This window comes from Bubalus kerabau, chromosome 2 (genome assembly GCF_029407905.1).
Source record: "Bubalus kerabau isolate K-KA32 ecotype Philippines breed swamp buffalo chromosome 2, PCC_UOA_SB_1v2, whole genome shotgun sequence".
Lineage (NCBI taxonomy): Eukaryota > Metazoa > Chordata > Mammalia > Artiodactyla > Bovidae > Bubalus > Bubalus kerabau.
Window position 1 is genome coordinate 88242639 of NC_073625.1, and position 24915 is coordinate 88267553.

Below are 24915 nucleotides of genomic sequence, written 5' to 3' on the forward strand. Positions count from 1 at the left end.
AGCCACAGAATATTAAATTAATACACAGAAATCCTTTGTATTCCTATACAATAACAATAAAAAATCAGAAAGAGAAATTAAGGAAACAATCCCATTCACCATTGCAACAAGAAGAATAAAATACTTAGTAAAAAATTTACTTAAAGAGACAAATGACCTGTATGCAGAAAGACTATAAGACTCTGATGAAATCAAAGATGACACAAACAGATGGAAAGATATACCATGTTCTTGGATTGGAATAATCAATATGGTGAAAATGATATACTACCCAAAGTTATATGTAGATTTAATGCAATCCCTATCAAACTACCAACAGTATTTTTCACAGAGCTAGAACAAATAATTTCACAATTTGTATGGAAACACAAAAGACCCTGATTAGCCAAAGCAGTCTTGAGAAAGAAGGATGGAACTGGAGGAATCAACCTACCCAACTTCAGGTTATACTACAAAGCTACAGTCATCAAGATAGTATGGTACTGGCACAAAAACAGAAGTATAGGTTAATGCAACAAGATAGAAAACCCAGAGATAAATCCACACACCTATGGGCACATTATCTTTGACAAACGAAGCAAAAATATACAATGGAGAAAAGACAGTCTCTTCAACAAGTGGTGCTGGGAAGACTGGTCAACTATGTGTAAAAGAATGAAATTAGAACAACTCCACACCATACACAAAAATAAACTCAAAATGGATTAAAGACCTAAATGTAAGGCCAGAAACTATAGAACTCTCAGAGGAAAACATAGGCAGTTTGTTTTCTCTCTGACATAAATCACAGCAAGATCCTCTATGACCCATCTCCTTGGATAATGGAAATAAAGACAAAATAAACAAGTGGAACCTAATTAAACTTAAAAGCTTTTGCACAATGAAGGAAACTATAAACAGGGTGAAAAGACAACCCTCAGAATAGGAGAAACTGATAGCAAACTAAATAACTGATGAGGAATTAATCTCCAAAATATACAAGTAGCTCATGCAGCTCAATATCAGAAAAAAATAAACAACCCAATCAAAAAGTGGGCAGAAGACCTAAACATTTCTCCAAAAATAAAAAAAAAAAACGATGGTTAATGAACAATAAAAGATGCTCAACACTGCTCACTATTAGAGAAATGCAAATCAAAAATACAATGAGATATCATCTCACACAAGTCAGAATGGCCATCATTAAAAAATTCTACAAACAATAAATGCTAGAGAGGGTGTGGAGAAAAGAGAACCCTCTAACACTGTTGGTGGGAATGCAAATTGATTCACCCACTATGGAGAATGGTATGGAGATTCCTTAAAAAACTGGGAATAAACCTACCATACAAACCAGCAATCCCACTACTGGTCAAATACCCTGAGGAAAACAGAAGAGAAAAATACACATCTACGCCAATGTTCATTGCAGCAACTATTTACAATAACTAGGACACAAAGGATACCCAGCGGTGGATGTGACTCTTGATAGAAGCAAGGTCCGATGCTATAAAGAGCAATATTGCATAGGAACCTGGAATGTCAGGTCCATGAATCAAGGCAAATTGGAAGTGGTCAAACAAGAGATGGCAAGGGTGAATGTCAACATTCTAGGAATCAGCAAACTAAAATGGACTGGAATGGGTGAATTTAACTCAGATGACCACTATATCTACTATTGCAGGCAGGAATCACTCAGAAGAATTGGAGTAGCCATCATGGTCAACAAAAGAGTCCGAAATGCAATGCTTGGATGCAGTCTCAAAAACGACAGAATGATCTCTGTTCGTTTCCAAGGCAAACCATTCAATATCACAGTAATCCAAGTCTATGCCCCAACCAGTAACATTGAAGAAGCTGAAGTTGAACGGTTCTATGAAGACCTACAAGACCTTTTAGAACTAACACCCAAAAAAGATGTCCTTTTCATTATAGGGAACTGGAATACAAAAGTAGGAAGTCAAGAAACACCTGGAGTAACAGGCAAATTTGGCCTTGGAGTATGGAATGAAGCATGGCAAAGGCTAACAGAGTTTTGCCAAGAGAACGCACTGGTCATAGCAAACACCCTCTTCCAACAACACAAGAGAAGACTCTACACATGGACATCACCAGATGGTCAACACTGAAATCAGATTGATTATATTCTTTGCAGCCAGAGATGGAGGAGCTCTATACAGTCAGCAAAAACAAGACCAGGAGCTGACCGTGGTTCAGATCATGAACTCCTTATTGCCAAATTCAGACTTAAATTGAAGAAAGTAAGGAAAACCACTAGACCATTCAGTTATGACCTAAATCAAATCCCTTATGATTATACAATGGAAGTGAGAAATAGATTTAAGGGCCTAGATCTGATAGATAGAGTGCCTGATGAAGTATGGACTGAGGTTCATGACATTGTACAGGAGACAGGGATCAAGACCATCCCCATGGAAAAGAAATGCAAAAAAGCAAAATGGCTGTCTGGGGAGGCCTTACAAATAGCTGTGAAAAGAAGAGAAGCAAAAAGCAAAGGAGAAAAGGAAAGATATAAACATCTGAATGCAGAGTTCCAAAGAATAGCAAGAAGAGATAAGAAAGCCTTCTTCAGTGATCAATGCAAAGAAATAGAGGAAAACAACAGAATGGGAAAGACTAGAGATCTCTTCAAGAAAATTAGAGATACCAAGGGAACATTTCACGCAAAGATGGGCTCTATAAAGGACAGAAATGGTATGGACCTAACAGAAGCAGAAGATATTAAGAAGAGGTGTCAAGAATACACAGAAGAACTGTACAAAAAGGATCTTCACAACCCAGATAATCATGATGGTGTTGTCACTGACCTAGAGCCAGACATCCTGGAATGTAAAGTCAAGTGGGCCTTAGAAAGCATCACTATGAACAAAGCTAGTGGAGGTGATGGAATTCCAATTGAGCTCCTTCAAATCCTGAAAGATGATGCTGTGAAAATGCTGCACTCAATATGCCAGCAAATTTGGAAAACTCAGCAGTGGCCACAGGACTGGAAAAGGTCAGTTTTCATTCCAATCCCAAAGAAAGGCAATGCCAAAGAATGCTCAAACTACTGCACAATTGCACTCATCTCACATGCTAGTAAAGTAATGCTCAAAATTCTCCAAGCCAGGCTTCAGCAATACATGAACCATGAACTTTCAGATGTTCAAGCTGGTTTTAGAAAAGGCAGAGGAACCAGAGATCAAATTGCCAATATCCGCTGGATCATGGAAAAAGCAAGAGAGTTCCAGAAAAACATCTATTTCTGCTTTATTGACTATGTCAAAGCCTTTGACTGTGTGGATCACAATAAACTGTGGAAAATTCTGAAAGAGATGGGAATACCAGACCACCTGATCTGCCTCTTGAGAAATTTGTATGCAGGTCAGGATGGAACAGTTAGAACTGGACATGGAACAACAGACTGGTTCCAAATAGGAAAAGGAGTACGTCAAGGCTGTATATTGTCACCCTGTTTATTTAACTTCTATGCAGAGTACATCATGAGAAACGCTGGACTGGAAGAAACACAAGCTGGAATCAAGATTTCTGGGAGAAATATCAGTCACCTCAGATATGCAGATGACACCACCCTTATGGCAGAAAGTGAAGAGGGACTGAAAAGCCTCTTGATGAAAGTGAAAGTGGAGAGTGAAAAAGTTGGCTTAAAGCTCAACATTCAGAAAATGAAGATCATGACATCCGGTCCCATCACTTCATGGGAAATAGATGGGGAAACAGTGGAAACAGTGTCAGACTTTATTTTTGGGGGCTCCAAAATCACTGCAGATGGTGACTGCAGCCATGAAATTAAAAGACGCTTACTCCTTGGAAGGAAAGTTATGACCAACCTAGATAGCATATTGAAAAGCAGAGACATTATTTTGCCAACAAAGGTTCGTCTAGTCAAGGCTATGGTTTTTCCTGTGGTCATGTATGGATGTGAGAGTTGGACTGTGAAGAAGGCTGAGCGCCAAAGAATTGAAGCTTTTGAACTGTGGTGTTGGAGGACTCTTGAGAGTCCCCTTGGACTGCAAGGAGATCCAACCAGTCCATTCTGAAGGCGATCAGCCCTGGGATTTCTTTGGAGGGAATGATGCTGAAGCTGAAACTCCAGTACTTTGGCCACCTCATGCGAAGAGTTGACTCATTGGAAAAGACTCTGATGCTGGGAGGGATTGGGAGCAGGAGGAGAAGGGGACGACAGAGGATGAGATGGCTGGATGGCATCACTAACTCGATGGATGTGAGTCTAGGTGAACTCCGAGGGTTGATGATGGACAGGGATGCCTGGCGTGCTGCAATTCATGGGGTTGCAAAGAGTCGCACATGACTGAGCGACTGAACTGAACTGAACTGAGGACACACAGAAGCAACTTATATGTCCATCAACAGATGAATGGGTAGTAAAATTGTGATACATATACACATTGGAATATTACTCAGCTATAAAAAGGAATACATTTGGGTCAGTTCTAATGAGGTGGATGAACCTAGAGCTGATTATACAGAGTGAAGTAAGTCAGAAAGAGAAAGATAAATATCATATCTTAACACATATATATGGAATCTAGAAAGATAGTATTGATGATCATGCTTGAAGGGCAGCAAAGGAGACACAGACATTTTGGACTCAGTGGGGGAAAGGAGAGGGTGGGATAATATGAGAGAATAACATTAAAACATACATTCAGATCAGTCAGTCGTGTCTGACTCTTGGCGACCCCATGAATCACAGCACGCCAGGCCTCCCTGTCCATCACCAACTCCTGGAGTTCACTGAGACTCACGTCCATCAAGTCAGTGATGCCATCCAGCCATCTCATCCTCTGTCGTCCCCTTCTCCTCCTGCCCCCAATCCCTCCCAGCATCAGAGTCTTTTCCAGTTAAATAGATAACCAGTGGTAGTTTGAAGTATGACAGCAGGGAACCCAAATCCAGTGCTCTATGACAAACTAGATGGATGGGACAGGGAGAGAGGTATACCTAATGCCTATTCATGTTGATGTTTGGCAAAAACCATCACTGTATTGTAAAGTAATTATCCTCTAATTTAAATATATATATATAATTTAAAAAATATTAGGGCTTTCTAATAATGTTGTCGTATGCTTATGGTAATTTACTCTCATTTAAACCTACAAACAGTTCCATTAGGTCGAGTTATTTTCATTTCATAAATGAGATTGAAATACAGAAAGTTTAAGGTCATAGTTTGTTATCTTTTACATAAATTCTTAATGATATCTAATTTCTAACATAAAGTTATTTCAGAGAGATTGCTGCTATATCAAATTAAAATGGGATTTGTTTCATTGAGTTTGTGCTAAATATATTTTATTATGATTCTTTGAAAGCCTCTTACCGGCCAGATTACTCTCAGATGATCTGATCAGTCCTCCATTAATTGATCAAGCCACATGTCAGAATATAAACTGATTTAACTTCTTCACACTGTTTCTTGACCACATTATATGACCTATTCATTAGCAACCATTTTTTTTTTTAGGATTCTTTATTCTCAGACCTTGTTTTTCAGTGGGTGCCACCAGCATTTTGAGAGATAATTCCCATTAGGCAAGGAGTATTCCACTTACTGTAATGCCTTAAACATGCATCCTGACCACCCCGCCCCACACACACACACTAAAGACAAGTAATGTCTTTCCCCAGTCATAATTTGCAAGGCTCCCTAAATGCACAGAGAACTGCTGAACTAATGAAAGATAAATTACCAACCCCTGCAGCCAGTGACTTATGTTCATTTACCTTACACCAGTAGTTAAGTGTCTCTTAGTTATCCGATACCCATAAGTGTTTGAAATCAGATTAGGGTTACCAGATTAAACAAATAAAACTATAGAACACCCAGTTATCTGCTAACTCTATATTACAGACAATATAATGCTAATCTCACATGTTGATCTCTTTTTAACCCACCAATTCAAGATCACTAACAAACTGGAAACTCAAGAATTTGAGATTTAGAAAAGCATATGTGAGAAACAGACATACAGAACAGAATTGTGGACATGGAGAGAGGGCAGGAGAGGGTGAGATGTATGGAAAGAGTAACATGGAAGCTTAACATTACCATATGTAAAACAGATAGCCAACAGGAATTTGCTGTATGGCTAAGAAACTCAAACAGAGGCTCTGTATCAACCTAGAGGGGTGGGATGGGGAGAGAGATGGGAGGGGAGTTCAAAAGGAAAGGGATATATGTATACCTATGGCTGATTCAGGTTGAAGTTTGACAGAAAACAACAAAATTCTGTAAAGCAATTATCCTTCAATAAAAAAAATAAGTTAAAAAAAAAGGATGTGTGAAAGGATGCTTTTCATTTTACATTTCAAACTTGCAATGACAAGAGAAATACTCTCATCACATAAAAATCTAATTTATATTAACAAATAGTCTGCTGACAGTGAGTAAAATCAGAATACTTATAGAAATTTATATTTCTCCTGGTACAGATAGTAGATATTTTTATTACTGAGCTGCAATGTAATTTATTAATAAATTCCACCATTGATCTAAAAAAAAGAGAGAGTCAGCAACTTCTGAAATAGAGCAAATCAGACTAAAATTATTTTATATCAAATTCCAAAAGGTTCATGAACTTAATTTCTTGTGGATTAAGTGATAAGGGAATTATAACAAGGATAACTTTAGTTTTCCTGATTGAACTGTGAAAACATAGAGTTGTAGTGTTTTGTGCAGTCTCTGCTGACATGACTGATCTTAAGAAGAAAAATTATAAGGCAGTGTCATCACATAATGTGAATAATGTAACATAATATGATATCTCAATGGAATATGTATTCATGTGCACCAGCTTTTCTGCTTGATTGTCTCAGATATTTTAAAAAATGACAGTTACTGAAGAAATGCTACAATAAATGAAAGATCTTTTAAACCACAGTAAAGAAACATAACAAAGCCATTATGAATGATGGAGCAAGTTTAGGAAAATGAAAGCTGCTATTAAAGATGGCAGGCTGTCACAACAACAAAAGTAGCAATCAGAGTAATCAAAGCAATAAAATAATACTTGCATTTAGTTTCTTTCAAGGAGTTAATATAATGGGCATCTTTTCTAAGTTAACAGTGTTGAATAGTGTTGGATAATAAAAATAGGAAAACTCAGATAAAAATCTCTAAATGGGAAGCAGATTAACATTATTTAGAGTCACCACTCTACATGCTCTTTTTCCTCAGATTTTTCTTTAAGATAATTTCCTTTATGTCCTTTTTACTTTCCTGTGCATGGTGATTTTTTTTTTCAGTGATCTAGTATTATTGAACTAGATTTATTGTTCCTTGATTTCATTAAATCTATAATCAAATAAAATGGGATAATTTTTATTTTTCAGAGCATATGATAAAATCTGAATTTCTTGTAATTATTTCCCCTGTTGTAAAATCACCATTTCTTTTGTAACTTTAAATAAGAAAGCTTTATAACTATATGATATAATTATCTCCACCTGGTATTCAGTGACACTCCATATGTTAATAAATGTCTTCTCAGATGGTGATGAAACATTGCAATGTGGAAAATACCTTATTTTGGCAACACCACACACAGGCTCATGTTTACTTTATTCTCAATGATGAATATCCCATATAATAACAAAAGAGTAATTAATTTGACTGTTTGTGGAAGGTTACCTCAGAGCACTTTATGGCTTACATTAGCATTTTTGCCACATCTTTTTTTTTTTTTTTCCATTGAAGGATAATTGCTTTACAGAATTTTGTTGTTTTCTCTCAGACCTCCACATAATAAGCTATCAGATCAGATCAGATCAGTCGCTCAGTCATGTCCAACTCTTTGCGACCCCATGAATCACAACACGCCAGGCCTCCCTGTCCATCACCAACTCCCGGAGTTCACTCAGACTCACATCCATCGAGTCAGTGACACCATCCAGCCATCTCATCCTCTGTCGTCCCCTTCTCCTCCTGCCCCCCATCCCTCCCAGCATCAGAGTTTTTTCCAGTGAGTCAATTCTTTGCATGAGGTGGCCAAAGTATTGGAGTTTCAGCTTCAGCATCATTCCTTCCAAAGACATCCCAGGGCTGATCTCCTTCAGAACGGACTGGTTGGATCTCCTTGCAGTCCAAAGGACTCTCAAGAGTCTTCTCCAACACCACAGTTCAAAAGCATCAATTCTTCGGCTCTCAGCCTTCTTCACAGTCCAACTCTCACATCCATACATGACCACAGGAAAAACCATAGCCTTGACTAGACGCACCTTTGTTGGCAAAGTAATGTCTCTGCTTTTGAATATGCTATCTAGGTTGGTCATAACTTTCCTTCCAAGGAGTAAGCATCTTTTAAAGGTATACATATATCCCCTCCCTTTTGAACCTCCCTCCCATCTCCCTCCCCATCCCACCCCTCTAGGTTGATACAGAGCCTCTGTTTGGGTTTCCTGAGCCATACAGCAAATTCCCATTGGCTATCTATTTTACACACGGTAATGTAAGTTTCCATATTACTCCTTCCATACATCTCACCCTCTCCTCCCCTCTCCCTATGTCCATAAGTCTATTCTCTATGTCTGTTTCTCCACTGCTGCCTTGTAAATTCTTCAGTACCATTTTTCTAGATTCAGTATGTATGCATTAGAATATGATATTTATCTTTCTCTCTGACTCACTTCACTGTGTATAACAGATTCTAGGTTCATCCACCTCATTGGAAATGAATCAAATGTGTTCCTTTTTATGGCTGAATAATATTCCATTGTGTATATATGTACCACAACTTCTTTATGCAATGCATTCATCTGTCAATGGACATCTACGTTGTGTCCATGTTCTAGCTATTATAAATAGTGCTGTAATGAACAGTGAGATAAACGTGTCTTTTTCATTTTGGTTTCCTCAGGTTTTGGTGTCCTCCCACTAGGAGTGGGATTGTTGGGTCACATGCTGGTTTTATTCCTGGTTTTTTAAGGAATCTCCATACCATCTTCCATACTGGCTGTTATCAATTTACATTCCCACCAACAGCGCAAAAACATTCCCTTTTCTCCACACCCTCTCCAGGATTTATTGTTTGTAGATTTTTTGATGATGGCCATTCTGACCATTGTGAGGTGATATCTCATTGTAGTTTTGATTTGCATTTCTCTGATAATGAGCAGTGTTGAGCATCTTTTCATGTGTTTGTTAGCCATCTGTATGTCTTCTTTGAAGAAATGTCTGTTTATGTCTTTTTCCCACTTTTTGATTGGATTGCTTGTTTTCCTGTTATTGAGTTGTATGAGAGGCTTGGAAATATATTTTGGAAATTAATCCTTTGTCAGTCGTTTTATTTGCTATTATTTTCTCCCATTCTGAGGGTTGTCTTTTCACCTTGCTTATGGTTTCCTTTGCTGTGCAAAAAGCTTTTAAGTTTAATCAGGTCCCACTTGTTTACTTTTGTTTTTATTTCCATTACTCTAGGAGGTGGGTCATAGAGGATATTGCTTTTATTTGTGTCATCAAGTGTTCTGCCTATGTTTTCCTCTAAGAGTTTTATAGTTTCTGGTCTTACATCTAGGTCTTTAATCCATTTTGAGTTTATCTTTGTGTACAGTGTTAGGAAGTGTTCTAATTTCATTCTTTTGCATGTAGCTGTCCAGTTTTCCCAGCACCATTTATTGAAGAGGCTGTCTTTGCCCCATTGTATAGTCTTGCCTCCTTTGTCAAAAATAAAATACCCGTAGGTGCATGGATTTATTTCTGAACTTTCTATCTTGTTCCATTGGTCTATATTTCTGTTTTTGTGCCAGTACTGTACTGTCTTAATGACTGTAGCTTTGTAGTATAATCTGAAGTCTTGATTATACTACAAGGAAGCTTGATTCCTCCAGCTCCATTCTTCTTTCTCAAGATTGCTTTGGCTATTTGGGGTCTTTTGTGTTTCCATATGAATTGTGAAATTTTTTGTTCTAGTTCTGTGAAAAATGTCATTGGTAATTTGATAGGGATCCCACTGAATTTGTAGACTGCAGTTGGTTGTATAGTCATTTTCACAATATTGATGCTTCCTACCCAAGAACATGGAATATCTCTCCATCTGTTTATGTCATCTTTAATTTCTGCCATCAGTGTCTTATAAATCATAAATGGCTGATAAATTTTGTCAGTGGCTTTTTCTGCATCTATTGAGATTATCATATGGTTTTCATATTTCAATTTGTTAATATGGTGTATCACATTGATTGATTTTCATAAAATGAAGAATCCTTGTTTCGCTGGAATAAACCCAACCTGATGATAGTGTGTGAGCATTTTGATGTGTTGCTGAATTCTGTTTGCTAAAATTTTGTTGAGGATTTTTGCATCTATGTTCATCAGTGTTATTGGCCTGTAGTTTTCTTTATGTGTGTTGTCTTTGTCTGGTTTTGGTGATGGTGGCCTTATTCAACGAGTTTGAAAGTGTTCATTCTTCTGCAATTTGTTGAAAGAGTTTTAGAAGGATAAGCATTAGCTCTTCTCTAAATGTTTGATAGAATTCTCCTGTGAAGCCATCTGGTCCTGGGCTTTTGTTTTTTGTGAGATTTTTTTTTATCACAGCTTCAATTTCAGTGCTTGTAATTAGGTTGTTCATACTTTCTATTTCTTCCTGGTTCAGTCTTGGAAGATTGAACTTTTCTAAGAATCTGTCCAGTTCTTCCAGGTTATCCATTTTATTGCCATATAGTTGTTCATAATACTCTCTTACAATCCTTTGTATTTCTGCATTGTCTGTTGTCCTCTCCTTTTTCATTTCTAATTTTGTTGATTTGATTCTTCTCTCTTTTTTTCTTGATGAGCCTGGCTAAAGTTTTGTCAATTTTGTTTATCTTCTCAAAGAACCATCTTTCAGTTTTATTAATCTTTACTATTGTTTCTTTCATTTATTTCTGCTCGGATCTTTATGGTTTCTTTCCTTCTACTAATTTTGGGGTTTTTTTGTTCTTCTTTTTCCAGTTGCTTTAGGTGTAAAGTTAAGTTGTCTATTTGCTGTTTTTCTTGTTTCTTGAGGTAGGATTGTATTGCTATAAACTTCCCTCTTAGAACTGCTTTTGCTGCATCTCATAGGTTTTGAGAATCTGTGTTCATTGTCATTAGTTTCTAGAAATTTTTTGATTTCCCTTTTGATTTCTTCAGTAACCTGTTGGTTATTTTGAAACATATTGTTTAATCTTGGAGAAGGCAATGGCAACCCACTCCAGTACTCTTGCCTGGAAAATCCCATGGATGGAGGAGCCTGGTAGGCTGCAGTCCATGGGGTTGCAAAGAGTCAGACACAACTGAGCGACTTCACTTTAACTTTTCACTTTCATGCACTGGAGAAGGAAATGGCAACCCACTCCAGTGTTCTTGCCAGAAGAATCCCAGGAATGGCAGAGCCTGGTGGGCTGCCATCTATGGGGTTGCACAGAGTCAGACACGACTGAAGTGACTTAGCAGCTTAATCTCTATGTGTTTGTGTTTCTTACAGTTTTTTTTCTTGTAATTGATATCTAGTATTATTGCATTGTGATTGGAGAAGATGCTTGATATGATTTAAATTTTCTTAAATTTACTAAGGTTTGATTTGTGACCCAAGATGTGGTCTATCCTGAAGAATGTGCACTTGAGAAGAAGGTGTATTCTTCTGCATTTGGATGGAATATCCTGAAGATATCAGTGGGATCTGTCTTATCTAATGTATCATTTAAGACTGTGTTTTATACTAATTTTCTGTTTTGATGACCTCTCCATTGGTGTGAGTAGGGTGTAAAGTCTCCTACTATTATTGTGTTACTGTCAATTTCTCCTTTTATGTCTGTTAGTGTTTGTCTTATGTACTGAGGTGTTCCTATGTTAGGTGCATAGATATTTACAGTTATTGTCTTCTCTCGGATTGATCCCTTGATCATGATGTCGTGTCCTTCCTTATCTCCTGTAATCTTCTTTATTTTAAGGTCTATTTTGTCCGATATGAGGACTGCTACTCCAGCTTTCTATTGCTTCCCAATTGTATGGAATATATTTTTCCATCCTCTCACTTTCAGTCTATAAGTGTCTTTGGGTCTGAAGTGAGTTTCTTGTAGAGAGCATATATATGGGTATTGTTTTTGTATCCATGCAGCCAGTCTCTGTCTTTTAGTTGGAGCATTTAATCCATTTACATTTAATGTAATTATTGATATATATGTTCCTATTGCCATTTTCTTAATTGTTTGGGGTTGATTTTGCATATCTTTTTTATTCTCTTGTATTTCTTGACTATATAAGCCCCTTTAACATTTGTTGTAAAGCTGGTTTAGTGGTACTGAATTCTTTTAACTTTTGCTACTCTGAAAAGCTTTTTATTTTTCCATCAGTTTTGAATGAGATCCTTGCTGAGTATTGTAACCTTGGTTGTAGATTCCCTTTCCCTTTCCCTTTCATTTCAAGGAAATGTAGATTTCCCTTTCAATACTTTAAAAATATTCTGCCATTCCCTTCTGGCCTGCAGAGTTTCTGCTGAAAGATCAGCTGTTAAGCATATAGGGTTTCCCTTCTATGTTACTTGTTGTTTCTCCCTTGCTGCTTTTAATATTCTTTCTTTGTGTTTAGTCTTTGTTAGTTTGATTAGTATGTGTCTTGGCATGTTTCTCTTTTAGGTTTATCCTGTATGGGACTCTTTGTGCCTCATGGACTTCATTGACTATTTCCTTTCAGCTATTTTCAACTATAATCTCTTTAAAAAATTTCTCATACCCTTTCTTTGTCCCTTCTTCTTCTGGAACTCCTATAAATGGAATGTTGGTGCATTTGATTTGTTCCAGAGGTCTCTGAGGCTATCATCAGTTCTTTTCATTCTTTTTACTTTATTCTGCTCTTCAGAAATTATTTCCACCATTTTATCTTCCAGCTCACTGATTTGTTCTTCTGCTGAAGATATTCTGCTATTGATTACTTCTAGAGTATTTTTAATTTCAGTAATTGTGTTTTGTCTCTGAATGTTTATTCTTTAATTCTTCTCAGTCTTTGTTAATTGATTCTTGCATTTTCTCCATTTTGTTTTCAAGGTTTTGATCATGTTTACTATCATTATTCTGAATCTTTTTTTAGGTATTTTGTCTATTTCTTCTTCATTTATTTGGACTTCTGTGTTTCTAGTTTGTTCCTTCCTTTGTGTAGTATTTCTCTGCCTTATCATTATTTTTTTTAACTTATTGTGTTTGAAGTCTCCTTTTCCCAGGTTTAAAGGAAAGTTGAATTCTTTCCTTGAAGAAGATTGAATTCTTTCTTCCTTTTGGTTTCTGCCTTCCTAAGTTTGGCCCAGTGGTTTGTGTAAGCTTCCTATAGGGTGAGATTTGTGCTGTGTTTTTGTCTGTTTTTCCTCTAATGGGCAAGGCTGAGTGAGGTGGTAATCCTGTCTGCTGATGATTGAGTTTGTATTTTGTTTGTTTGTTGTTTAGATGAGGCATCCTGTACAGGGTGCCACTGGTAGTTGGGTGATGCCAGGTCTTATATTGAAGTGGTTTCCTTACAGTGAGTTCTCACTATTTGATACTCCCTAGGGTTAGTTCTCTGGTAGTCTAGGCTCTAGACTCTGGAGTCAGTGCTTGCATGCCAAAGGCTCCAGGCTTGATCGCTGGTCAAGAAAGAAGATTCCACAAGTGGTTTGTTATGGCATTAAGTGAGATTAAAACAAATATCCCAAAACAAGAAACCAAAGATGAACCCCAGACAAGTGGTAGTTACAAAATCAGGCAAATAATAATTAAAATAATGGAATATACACATATACATATATACCCATGAGCAAAGTCAAAACAGTCCAACAAAAATAAAGTACCATAGATTGACCCGGTGAACAAAGGAAATCAAAAATTATATTTACCAGTTAAGAACAAAACTAACTAAAGCACAAACTGGAAAACAAAACTAAAGCAAGGTGCCAAGTGGGGAATAAAGCAATGAAAACAAAACTAACAAATATGTTGAGAGGAAAGGAAAGAAAGAAATGAAAGAAAGAATAAATAGACAAAGTTAAATAGAGGTAGATGAAGAAGATTTATATACATTAAAGATTAACCGCAAGGGGAAAAGAACAGTAGGAAGGCAAAAAAAGGAATAAATGTAGAATAAATATAATAGGTTTAAAACATTAACAATTAAAATTATAAAAAAGAGAAATTATTAAAAAAAGAAAATGAACAAAATAAATAAAAAAGAAAATGGAAGAAGAAAGAAAAAGAAAAAAAAAGGTATACACCCATAAGTAAAATAAAAACCGTCCAACAAAAATAAAGTACAATAGGTTGATCCGGTAAACAAAGAAAAGCAAAAATTGTATCTACCAGAACAACACTAACTACAGCACAAACTGGAAAATGAAATTAAAGCAAGGTGCCAATTGGGGATTAAAGCAATGAAAATAAAACTAACAACTATTTTGGGAGGAAAGGAAAAAAAAAAAGAAAGAATAGGTATGCAAAGTTAAATAGAGGTAGATGAAGAAGACTTATATACATTAAAGATTAATTACAAGGGGAAAAGAATAGTAGGAAAAGCAAACAATGGAATAAATGTAGAGAAAATAATAGTAGGTTTTAAAAATTAAAAATAAAAGAAAAAGGGAAAACTCCATAGAACTGCAAAAACCCAACACAGAGGCAGAGGTTTATAACAACAATAAAAAATGTGACTGAGAAACAAACAAAAAAAAAAGCTCAAAAGTTTAATTAGATTTCATAGTGCCAATAAAATCAACAACTACAACAGAGGGGGGAAAAGGGGAAGAAAAAGAAAAAAAAAAAATCCAAAAGAATCTGCAGAACAAGTCAAAACATAAGAATAATAAATGTTTTTCTTGAGTCACTGCTGTCAGAGTCCTTTCCCTCGCTGGAAGTCACAGTCCACCTTACCTCCCTTGAATGCCCTTCAACATGGTACTGATCTCTGGACCCGCTGTGGGGGCAGCTCAGATTCTAACCTGGTCCTATTTCTGTGTGTTCTTTCCTCCATTGTCCACAGCTATCAAAACTAGTGCATTTTATTTTGTGGGCGCTCTCAATGACCTTTTATATATTCCATAGACACAGAGTCTGCCTAGTTGATCGTGTGGATTTAATCTGTATCTTGTACAGCTGGTGGGAAGGTTTTGGGTCTTCTTCCTTATCAACACTGCCCATGGGTTTCAATTGTGGTTTTATTTCCACCTCTATGTATGGGTCATCCACTGGGGTTTGCTCCTGAGACTGCCCTGGAGGACCTGGGTTTGCCCCTTTGAAGGCCAGGTGTGGAGGCAGTGCAGCTGCTTGGGTCGCAGGGATTCTGGCAACATCAGGTACTCAAGGGAGTTGGCAGCTAGGGCAGAAGGAAATAGTGCTTTAGAAGGGTATGGCAACCAGTATTGGCCAAAATGCTCCAGTATTCTTGCCTAGAAAACCCTCCTCCCTCCCTGACAGAGAAGCCTGGCAGGCCACAGTCTACAGGTTCTCAAAGAGTTGGACACTACAGAAGTGACCCTGTGCTTATAGATGCAAGACTTTTTTATGTCTGTGGCAGCTCTGCCCCAGTGAGAGTTGAGCATGAAGGCAGCGTGCCTGCTTGGCTTGTGGGGACCCTGGAGGCAGCAAGTGTACAGGGACTTGGACTGCCTTTGCGGCAGGAGTTATGGCCCTATCAGAGTCTTTTTTTTTTTTTTTGAGCCTCTTGTAACTGGTGATTAGAAGGCCTCTTTGGCCAGTCTTTCTCTGTAGCTCTGCCGTCAGGCACTTAGAGGGCTACCTTGCTGGGATCCTTCTCTGTTGTTCAGCGTGTCAGGCACATAGAGGGGGCCCCCCTGTTTGGGGTCCTACTCTTAGATCAGCGCATCAGGCACTTAAAGGGGCTCCCTGGGTGGAGTCCTATTCTGTAGTTCAGTGCGGCAGGCATTTGATGGGCCAGCCTCTCTATTGTTCAACCAACAATGCTGGTGTGTGGGGAGAGAGAGAGACTATGGTGATGGCTCCACCCCTTCCGTGGGACTCAGCAGTATTGCCTTGCTTCCATGGTTGCCTGGCTTTCCTCCACAGGCATTTCCCACCACAATGTCACATCCCCTCGATCCATCTCTCTGCAGTCAACAGCAGCCCTCACCCTGGGATTATTCCACAATCCCTGAACTCCAGTTGCCAGCTGCTGCGCCTTCCAGGGAACCTGCGTCCCTGTCCTGGGTATGTATGGCTGTGGCAAGGACTGTCTGATTCTCATTCCATTTACGCTGTTTCACTCTCAGTCTTAAATGTTTTCTCCTCTGAGTCAGACAATTGCCTGGATGTGGGAATCGGACTTCTGTTTTAGTTCCCCCACCCGCTGAGGGCAGGTCCAGTCCTACTAACACTCCTGCTTTTCCCCCTAGTTCCTTCATCCTACCAAGATTTGCATGGTTCTATATATTATTTTCCACTGGTCAGGTACTCCTGTCCGCTCTCAACTGCTGTTCCGCGTGAACTTCTGTGTCTGAAGGTGTATTCCTGATGTATCCATGGAGAAAGATGTACTCCATGTCCACCTGCTCCTCTGCCATCTTGTTCTCTTTTGCCACACCCTTTAATGTTTAAGGGACTCCAGCTCTGCTGGGTCATTTTACTAAAGCTCCATAGAATCCACAACAAAACCAATTTATTCACAGTATATGACACTCTCTCTATGCTTTCTTTAATCCAATGCACAATCTATAGGCCTCAACCATTAAAGCTTTCGTTATAACTTTGTTCTTTTGTAAAAAAAAAAAAAAAAAAAAAATCTCTAAAGATCTGAGAAATGCTGCTTTTTCTTTAGCAACAACTTCCTCCATAGCAGCAAGATACATAGAGTGCGGTATACCAGATCCCTTTAATCCTAGTTAAAGAAAGTAAGTAAGTAAAGTCGCTCAGTTGTGTCAGACTCTGCGACCCGGTGGACTGTAGCCCACCAGGCTCCTCTGTCCTTGGGATTCTCCAGGCAAGAATACTGGAGTGGGTTGCCATTTCCTTCTCCAGGGGATCTTCCCCACCCAGGGATTGAACCCAGGTCTCCCGCATTGCAAGCAGACGCTTTAACCTCTGATCATTCAAAGAAAGCTAGCCTCAAATTCAGGGTGATGGGCACCTCCTCAGGGGGCCGGAGTTTCACGTACTGTTTTTAACCACAGCTGTTCATGACAACCCCAACTGCAAATTCCAGTGTGCGTCTTTGTCTTATTTCCAAATTTTTTAAAAAACAATCTTATGTCATAAGAGTTCAAAGTACTTAAAAAAGCTGTTAATTCTAAGAAAATAGGCTGCTAAAGAAGAAAGACTTTGATTAATATTAAAAAGAGGCAAGGCAGCGCTTTCCATAGCTCATGTTAATAAGGTCTGCCTGATACCTGTTCCTCTGGATAAAAATGACTTAGTATGTGCGTATGTTCAAGATATAAAATATAAAGCACTAGCTGTCACTCCATTTGTAGACCTCTGTGATCAAATTCCCTAAATTAAAGTTAAAAGAAAAATCAAAATTTTAACTTATTTTAGGGGTAAAGTTTGTATCAAAGAACAGAGTGAAGTCTTTTCAAAAATATGTGCATGTGCACTAAGTCCCTTCAGTCATGTCTGACTGGGGCACCCCATGGACTATGGCCCACCAGGTTCCTCTGTCCATGGGATTTCCCAGGCAAGAATACTGGAGTGGGTTGCCATTTCCTACTCCAGGGGATCTTCCCGACCCAGGGATCAAACATGCATATTTTACATCTCCGCCTTTGCCAGGCAGGTTTTTTACCACTAGGGCCACTTGGGAGGTCCTTTTCAAAAATATGGCACTTTCTAAATTTGAACTTGTGGAAGGAGAGATCCCAGGTCACTACACAGGAAAACTGCTGTTCCTGATGAGGGTTTCAGGGGTCTCGAATGAGATGTGTTTCTTACAACCACCAGGGTAACTTGATTTTAGGGTATTATTGTGATTTAAACTTACATGTACCATATCAGTTACCAATGCACTAATATTGCAGTTATATTATACTTTCTTCTGAATGATTTTAGTGTCCTTTAGGTCCTTGAGACACCAAGTTGTAATGCCACTATTCCAAAGTGCTAGGTTTCTAATTCACAATCAGGAGATCATGATCTTCCGAATAGGAAATGGCTCATTATTTATTTTTAATCTTTAGTGTAAAGACTTTGTCCTGGGAGTCCACCAGCTGTGTGATATCAGTTTCCCACCCCAGTCCTCAGTTCTTGGTCTGTAAAACATGGAGTTTTTGACTGGATGATCTCTGAAGTCCTTTGTAGCTCTGACATTCTTTTCGTCTGTGATTCATTATATTATTTTATGAATAAACTTCTAAGTAGTTTACTTTTTCTTGTTTCTTTCTCAATAGCATTCTTAAAAATGAAAAAGCGTGTGGTTCTACCTTTGCAAACTCTTATGTCTGGTCCCTAATTAAGAAAAATAAGAATGAAGCAAATTAAGAAATGTGTATGTTGTTTTTCTTACCACTATTTCAAAAATGTATGTGATTATTGTATGGTATAAAAGTCTTCTTAATTTTAGGCTCTCACACTGGTACACCTGAAGTGAGGTACCACTCCTCATAGGGCAGCACACGTCTCAGGCCTATTGTGGCTATTTTCTGCACATCTCTATCGCATGTGGAGGTGAATTCTGTACACAGGCAACATCAATAACATTTATATCCCCTTTGTCAAATGTAGGTTTAGAAATTTATCTTAGTATTCTGGTGCTTCTAACCCTCTTTGATTGTAACTGCTGCTGCTGCGTCGCTTCAGTCGTGTCCGACTCTGTGCGACCCCACAGACGGCAGCCCACCAGGCTTCCCGTCCCTGGGATTCTCCAGGCAAGAACACTGGAGTGGGTTGCCATCTCCTTCTCCAATGCATGAAAGTGAAAAGTGAAAGTGAAGTCGCTCAGTCCTGTCCGACTCTAGCGACCCCATGGACTGCAGCCTACCAGACTCCTCCGTCCATGTGATTTTCCAACTTTCTTTTCAAAAAACTAGGTTTATTTCATAAATTTATGAACAAAAATGCATTCCATTCCTTATAATTACATAACTTCCTTGTAAGGTTTGATGTCTTTGTTGATTGTAGGTTTTGTTCCAGCTAAATGATCAACAGCTTTTCCACAAAGAAGATTTTTTGATTAATGTCCATTTTTATCTCTTAAAAGGATCCTTCCCGGCCATTGGGGTGGAAACGTTCTGCCCCAGCTTCCTGAGAGCAGGGTTTTTAAATAGCCTCCAGGCCCCGCATCCAGCGCCAGGGGGAGGATCTTTGCCCCCCAGGATTCCTGCTGGTAGGTATTTCAGGTGAAGTTTTCTGCCACCAGACACAGCAGTAGAACTGTGCTTACAATTGACACACCCACAATACAGAAATAAATATTTCTGAAATATATTGTTGAACAGAAGTGCAAGTGGCTTTTTGATTAATAGATGAAGAAACCACATTTGTGATGCATAATGCTCCAAGAATAATGTAAAGGAAGTGGAAGAAGGATCTCTAAACTGAGCATCTGATCAGTATAGTGCTGCCTCTTTCTTCTAGGGAAGATTTTTCATAAATAAAAACAAGAGATTCAGGTCCCAAATTTGTAACTCAAGAATAAAACAAGGTCGAATTTAAGCCACTTTACCACTTGGAATTGGCTAGAAAAGAGAGTTTAAAACAGTTTAATTAACTGAAAAATAATTCTGTATTTATAGTTTACAGAGATTTAAATAAAGTTCCATTTCACTAAAGAAAAATGATTTGAAAAAAAGTGAGAAAGTAGCAAATGTGACATTTAACATTAACAAAAAGACAATTCTGAGTAAGAAAATTAATGCACACTTTTCCCTAGAAATATCAATCTGACCAAAACCATATTTTATCAAAGAAGAATAACAAAATATAAGATATTGAATCTTTTAAAATATAATTTCAAAATTTAGTAAATCACTTTGTATTATCCTTATCCATTATCCATTATCCTTAGTATTATGATAATCATAAATTGTGTTATTATTGTTATTTTGTAAAATATCCAGCTTTCTTCCTCCCTTTTACATGAAGCATGCAAGTCCATTTTACATGTGTTTAGAAAAATGGAATTAGGATATTGATCCTTGAATTTTTATCATAATTCTTGTGTTTTTTGTATCATAGATAATACTATGCTACTAATTATGGTAATGATCCTATATTTTCACAAGGGTGATCCAGCCAGCCAAATAATGAGAGCATTTGAAAAACTAGGGAATAAAATGGAAACAAAATCTCATCATGCAAATTTCTTACTTTTCTTAGCAAAATTATGCCATCAATGCCTAAAATTATTACACTGACTTTTTTCATTTGCCTTTCAATTACCCTTGCCTACTTTCAATTACTCTTTCCTACAAAAAGTAACAAACCATAGTATGCTTCCATGTCATTTGGTTTTATCATTGGATAATTACTGAAGTGGCCAACAATGCCATGGATAAAGTAGGGACCAAAATTATATGAAACAAAAATTAGCAATTTTTATTCTCATGAGTGTGATGCCACCCTTTTTTTCTCTCTAGAACAAAGTGGTATCAGTTGCATAGAAATTTTATTGTTGTTGTTGGTGGTGGTGGTGGTAGTGATGGTAATGTTGCAAAAAATTAGAAATAGAAGTCTATATAAACTGAGCTCTCAGAGTTAACTGCAAATATAAAAAATGTAGCTTTCATATATATTATTAAGATTTCACCGATTGGAATTGGAGAGATGAACGGATGATTTGTAGTTTGATAGTTTAATCTTTAACTCTTAATGACAAATCTTGGTGGATTTAGGTATGTTTGGCAGAAATGACAATATGAACTTCAGTAGAGACTTGAATTGTTCAACATTACTGGTAAAAGTGATAACCCTTGTCATTTAGCCACTGAGAATGATAGAAGCAAGATAGTGTTTCTATAACACATACACAAAAACAACTTTCCAGAGAGGAATCTAGAAGGACACTAGCACTCTGTTCATCTAAGCTTTCAGCCAAATTCGCCTCCAGCCTTCATGGGAGATAAAACAGTTCAGTTTTCATTACTTATATACAAATCAGGTATAACAAAATTGCTTCATAAAAAAAATTATAGATCTAAACTTGTTCCTATTCCCCCAAAGTGAAATAAACTGAACTGACTTTTTCTGGCTTATATCACTTTGATAAGTGATCCCTGTATACTTTCTCTGGTATTTTTCAGTAATCATGCTATGATTTCAAAGGTAATTTTATCTTCTTTCATTCAGCTATAGTTTATTTCCCAAGAATTTGCTGTATAATTGTGTGTAAAGAAGGGTAAGCAACGATCATGAGAAGTTTTTATCGTTTCATGTTAAAAAGGAAAAAACTAAGCTATTTATCTGCTATCTACTAGCTGAGTGACTCCTTGGGTTTAAGACACCATTTGAGGACACAAAGCACTCCTTCCTTTAACCTGTATCATGGTACTTTTAAAAAGCTGGCCAGAGGTTGATGGCTACTGGGCAGAAATTAATTTTCTTTCTACCAATTGGTTATATGTCACAGAACTTTCAGGGTCTCATAGATATTCACTATGTCATTCAAAGAATCAGAAAATCTGTTCTAATTATGATACTAATTTAGTTCCCAATTACTTCCTTAATCAAATTTAAATGAGATACATGATTATGCCTTGTATAAAATAGGTTATTTGCATTCATGTCACACTGTTCTATTAAGGAATAATATTTTTGCAATGTTTTTACACTAATAATAAAAGAATCACTGAATCATGAGAACCAGAAAGCAGACTAGTCTGAAATCTGTATTTATGTAATGGCTGTCAATTGTTTATATGACCTTTCTCATTTCTAGAAGGGTTGTAGTAAAGGGTTATTATTCTTAGTTTCAAATAGAGAAAAATACCAGGAAGTGATGGGCTGAAAATTGAATACCAAATATATTCATATGTTATTGTGGTGCTTTTCAAATAGTAGTCACTCAGTGAAGCAAGAAAATCCCAGGAGAGAAGGCAGGAAGAGTGGGGAGGGGAGCTAACACAAGCAAAGTGGATGGGGAAAGAAAGGAAAAATAATTATAAAAAGACATAAGTCAATTTATATTTTTTTTTAATCAAACTCTTCCCCATTGTATTCCTCCCTATTAAATTCAAATTCTATCTCCTTGAATTAATATCCTTCTTGGAAATACGTCATCCATGTATAATCTACAATGATAAAGTTGGTCTCTTTGCTCCACCTAGTTATTCCTTTGATCTATTTCTGTGGTCAAACAGTATTTGAAAGTGAGACAGAACATTTTGTATGCCATAGTGTACTGATTATTCATAGGGTCTTAGACTGATGACTCACCTTATGACAGACTCTACCTTTACACTTTTGATGGTTTCATATGCTTACAATAAACAGAGAAAATCAGAGTAATGAAGTTGTTGAGAAATAGAATTATTCACTAATAATGATGATGCAATAATATTTGGAAGAGGCACTGGTCCAATTTTCTGTCCAAAGTTACAGCAATAACTCTGACATCATGTGACATCTTAAATTTACATAAGATCCAAACATTACAATGTATCTTGAAAACTTATTTATAAAATATAAAGGCATATCCATTAAGCTCAGAAGGTAATACCTTAGGTTGAGGTTGACTATGATTAGCTCAAAAAATCTACCTTACACTTTTCTAACAGTGTCATTGTGGAAGACTTGATGCTATTTTTCATTAATGAAATAATTCATATATATAGAGGTTAGATTCTAGGCCAAACCTAGATATATACCTTAAACTAAGAAGCTTTTTTAATTATGAGTAAAGTCCAGAAAACAGCAATCACAGAAAGCAGTCTACAAGTGGAATTTAGAAATAGATAAATTCTAAAAGAAAAAAATCATTGTTGAAGGTCTTCCTAATACTTCCTTTGTGGTTCGTTTGGAAGCTCTTTAATTGTTGAGGGGATATTCTTCTGAAACACCATCTCAGTTTGTCTACCTATGCTTTAAATATAATGCTATATATAAAACACCTTTTTTGAGATTTTTACCTGGTTGGATGGAATCACCGACTCAATGGACATGGGTTTGTATGGACTCTGGGAGTTGGTGATGGACAGGGAGGCCTGGCGTGCTGCGGTTCATGGGGTCTCAAAGAGTCGAACACGACTAAGTGACTGAACTGAACTGAACTTGAGTTTTTCTCCATTGCATGCCATATGTTAGGTTCAAGGTAAATGACGGGGTAAATAGCTTTTTTCACCTTGCTTTGCCAATTTTGTGAGACTTCCTGTCTGTTTACTCTGAGTCAGTTTAAAAAACAACTCTGAACACATGAGGACTCAAACACTAGGCTTGCAATTATTAGGTATAGCAGTTCAGTTCAGTCACTCATTCGTGTCTGACTCTTTGCATCCCTATGGACTGCAGCATGCCAGGCTTCCCTGTCCATCACCAACTCCCAGAGCTTGCTCAAACTAATGTCCATTGAGTCAGTTATGCCATCCAACCATCTCATCCTGTCCTCCCCTTCCCCTCCTGCCTTCAAACTTCCCCAGCATCAGGGTCTTTTCCAGCGAGTCAGTTCTTCACATCAGGTGGCTAAAGTATTGAAGCTTCAGCCTCAGCATCAGTCCTTCCAATGAACTCCCAGGACTGGTCTCCTTTAGGATTGACTGGTTGGATCTCGTTGCTGTCCAAGGACTCTCAAGAGTCTTCTCCAACACCACAGTTCAAAATCATCAAGTCTTTGGTGCTCAGCTTTCTTTATAGTCCAACTCTCGCATCCATGCATGACTACTGGAAAAACAATACCTTTGACTAGACAGAGCTTTGTTGGTCAAGTAATGTGTCTGCTTTTTAATATGCTGTCTAGGTTCGTCATTGCTTTTCTTCCAAGGAGCAAGTGTCTTTTAATTTCGTGGCTGTGGTCACCATCTGCAGTAATTTTGGAGCCCCCCAGCCCACAAAAAAAATAAAATCTGTCACTGTTTTCATTGTTCCCCCATCTACTTGCCATGAAGTGATGGGACCAGATGCCATGATCTTCATTTTTTGAATGTTGAGTTTTAAGCCAGCTTTTTCACTCTCCTCTTTCACTTTCATCAAGAGGGTCTTTAGTTCCTCTTTGCTTTCTGCCATGAGGGTGGTGTCATCTGCATATCTAAGGTTAATCATTAGGTATATGATTAATAGTAATATTTAATATCATTTATTTTTTGCCTTTGGAAAGAGGTTTGGATGAGCCTTTTACTCAAGTAACCAGACTTTTTCATATCCTCACTGCTGTCTCCTGAAAGTAATTGTTAAGACATGAATTCACAATTCAAGTTTCTATAAACCAATAACAGATCCAACTAGACCATTTCTATAGCAAAGGACATACAGTGCCAAGCCAATATTAAAATGTCTTTGAAGTATGTTAGCAATGATTATCAGTATTTTCCTTTCCATATTTCATGTGAAATCCTATATGGAGTCAGGGCAAATATTGCATGCACTATTATCCTGTCAAAAAAATTTTATTGAGAAGGCATATAGTTTAGATATTAGAAATAAGCCAGGAAAAATAAGTAAGGTTGAAGTGGCAGAGACTCTAGGATCTAGTGAATATTATATTATCAGATTTTGATGCATAAGAGTACTGCAGAAAGGCATTAATGTAAATATATAAGACTGGATGGCAGGCTTTGAAGGAATATACAGTGAGTTAAGAAAAATGGTATGAACTCAGTTTATCAAGGGAAATCAACAATGGAAAAGTATATATCTTTTAAATACAATCAAACTGCAGTTTAGAAAAATCAAAATAAACTGTTCCATTTCTTTATATGTTCAGGCATCCTAAAAAAAAAAAAATTAGTACCTTTGTTTTCAGTCTACAATTGGATATTTAAAACTTAATCACTTTTGAAAAAATTTCTACTTGCTACAGTTCTCCTGTGAATGATTATTCTTTTT

The 24915-nt window shown here is 37.3% G+C and overlaps 1 protein-coding gene across 1 annotated transcript in view; it reads left to right on the forward strand.

The window, feature by feature from the left end:
* EPHA6 (EPH receptor A6) overlaps window positions 1–24915 on the forward strand; it is a 1024550-nt gene that overhangs the window by 846104 nt on the left and 153531 nt on the right. The window contains exon 12 of the mRNA XM_055567870.1: window positions 19142–19267. Within this exon, the coding sequence (XP_055423845.1) occupies window positions 19142–19267 (126 nt within the window). The remainder of the gene's footprint in view (window positions 1–19141; window positions 19268–24915) is intronic.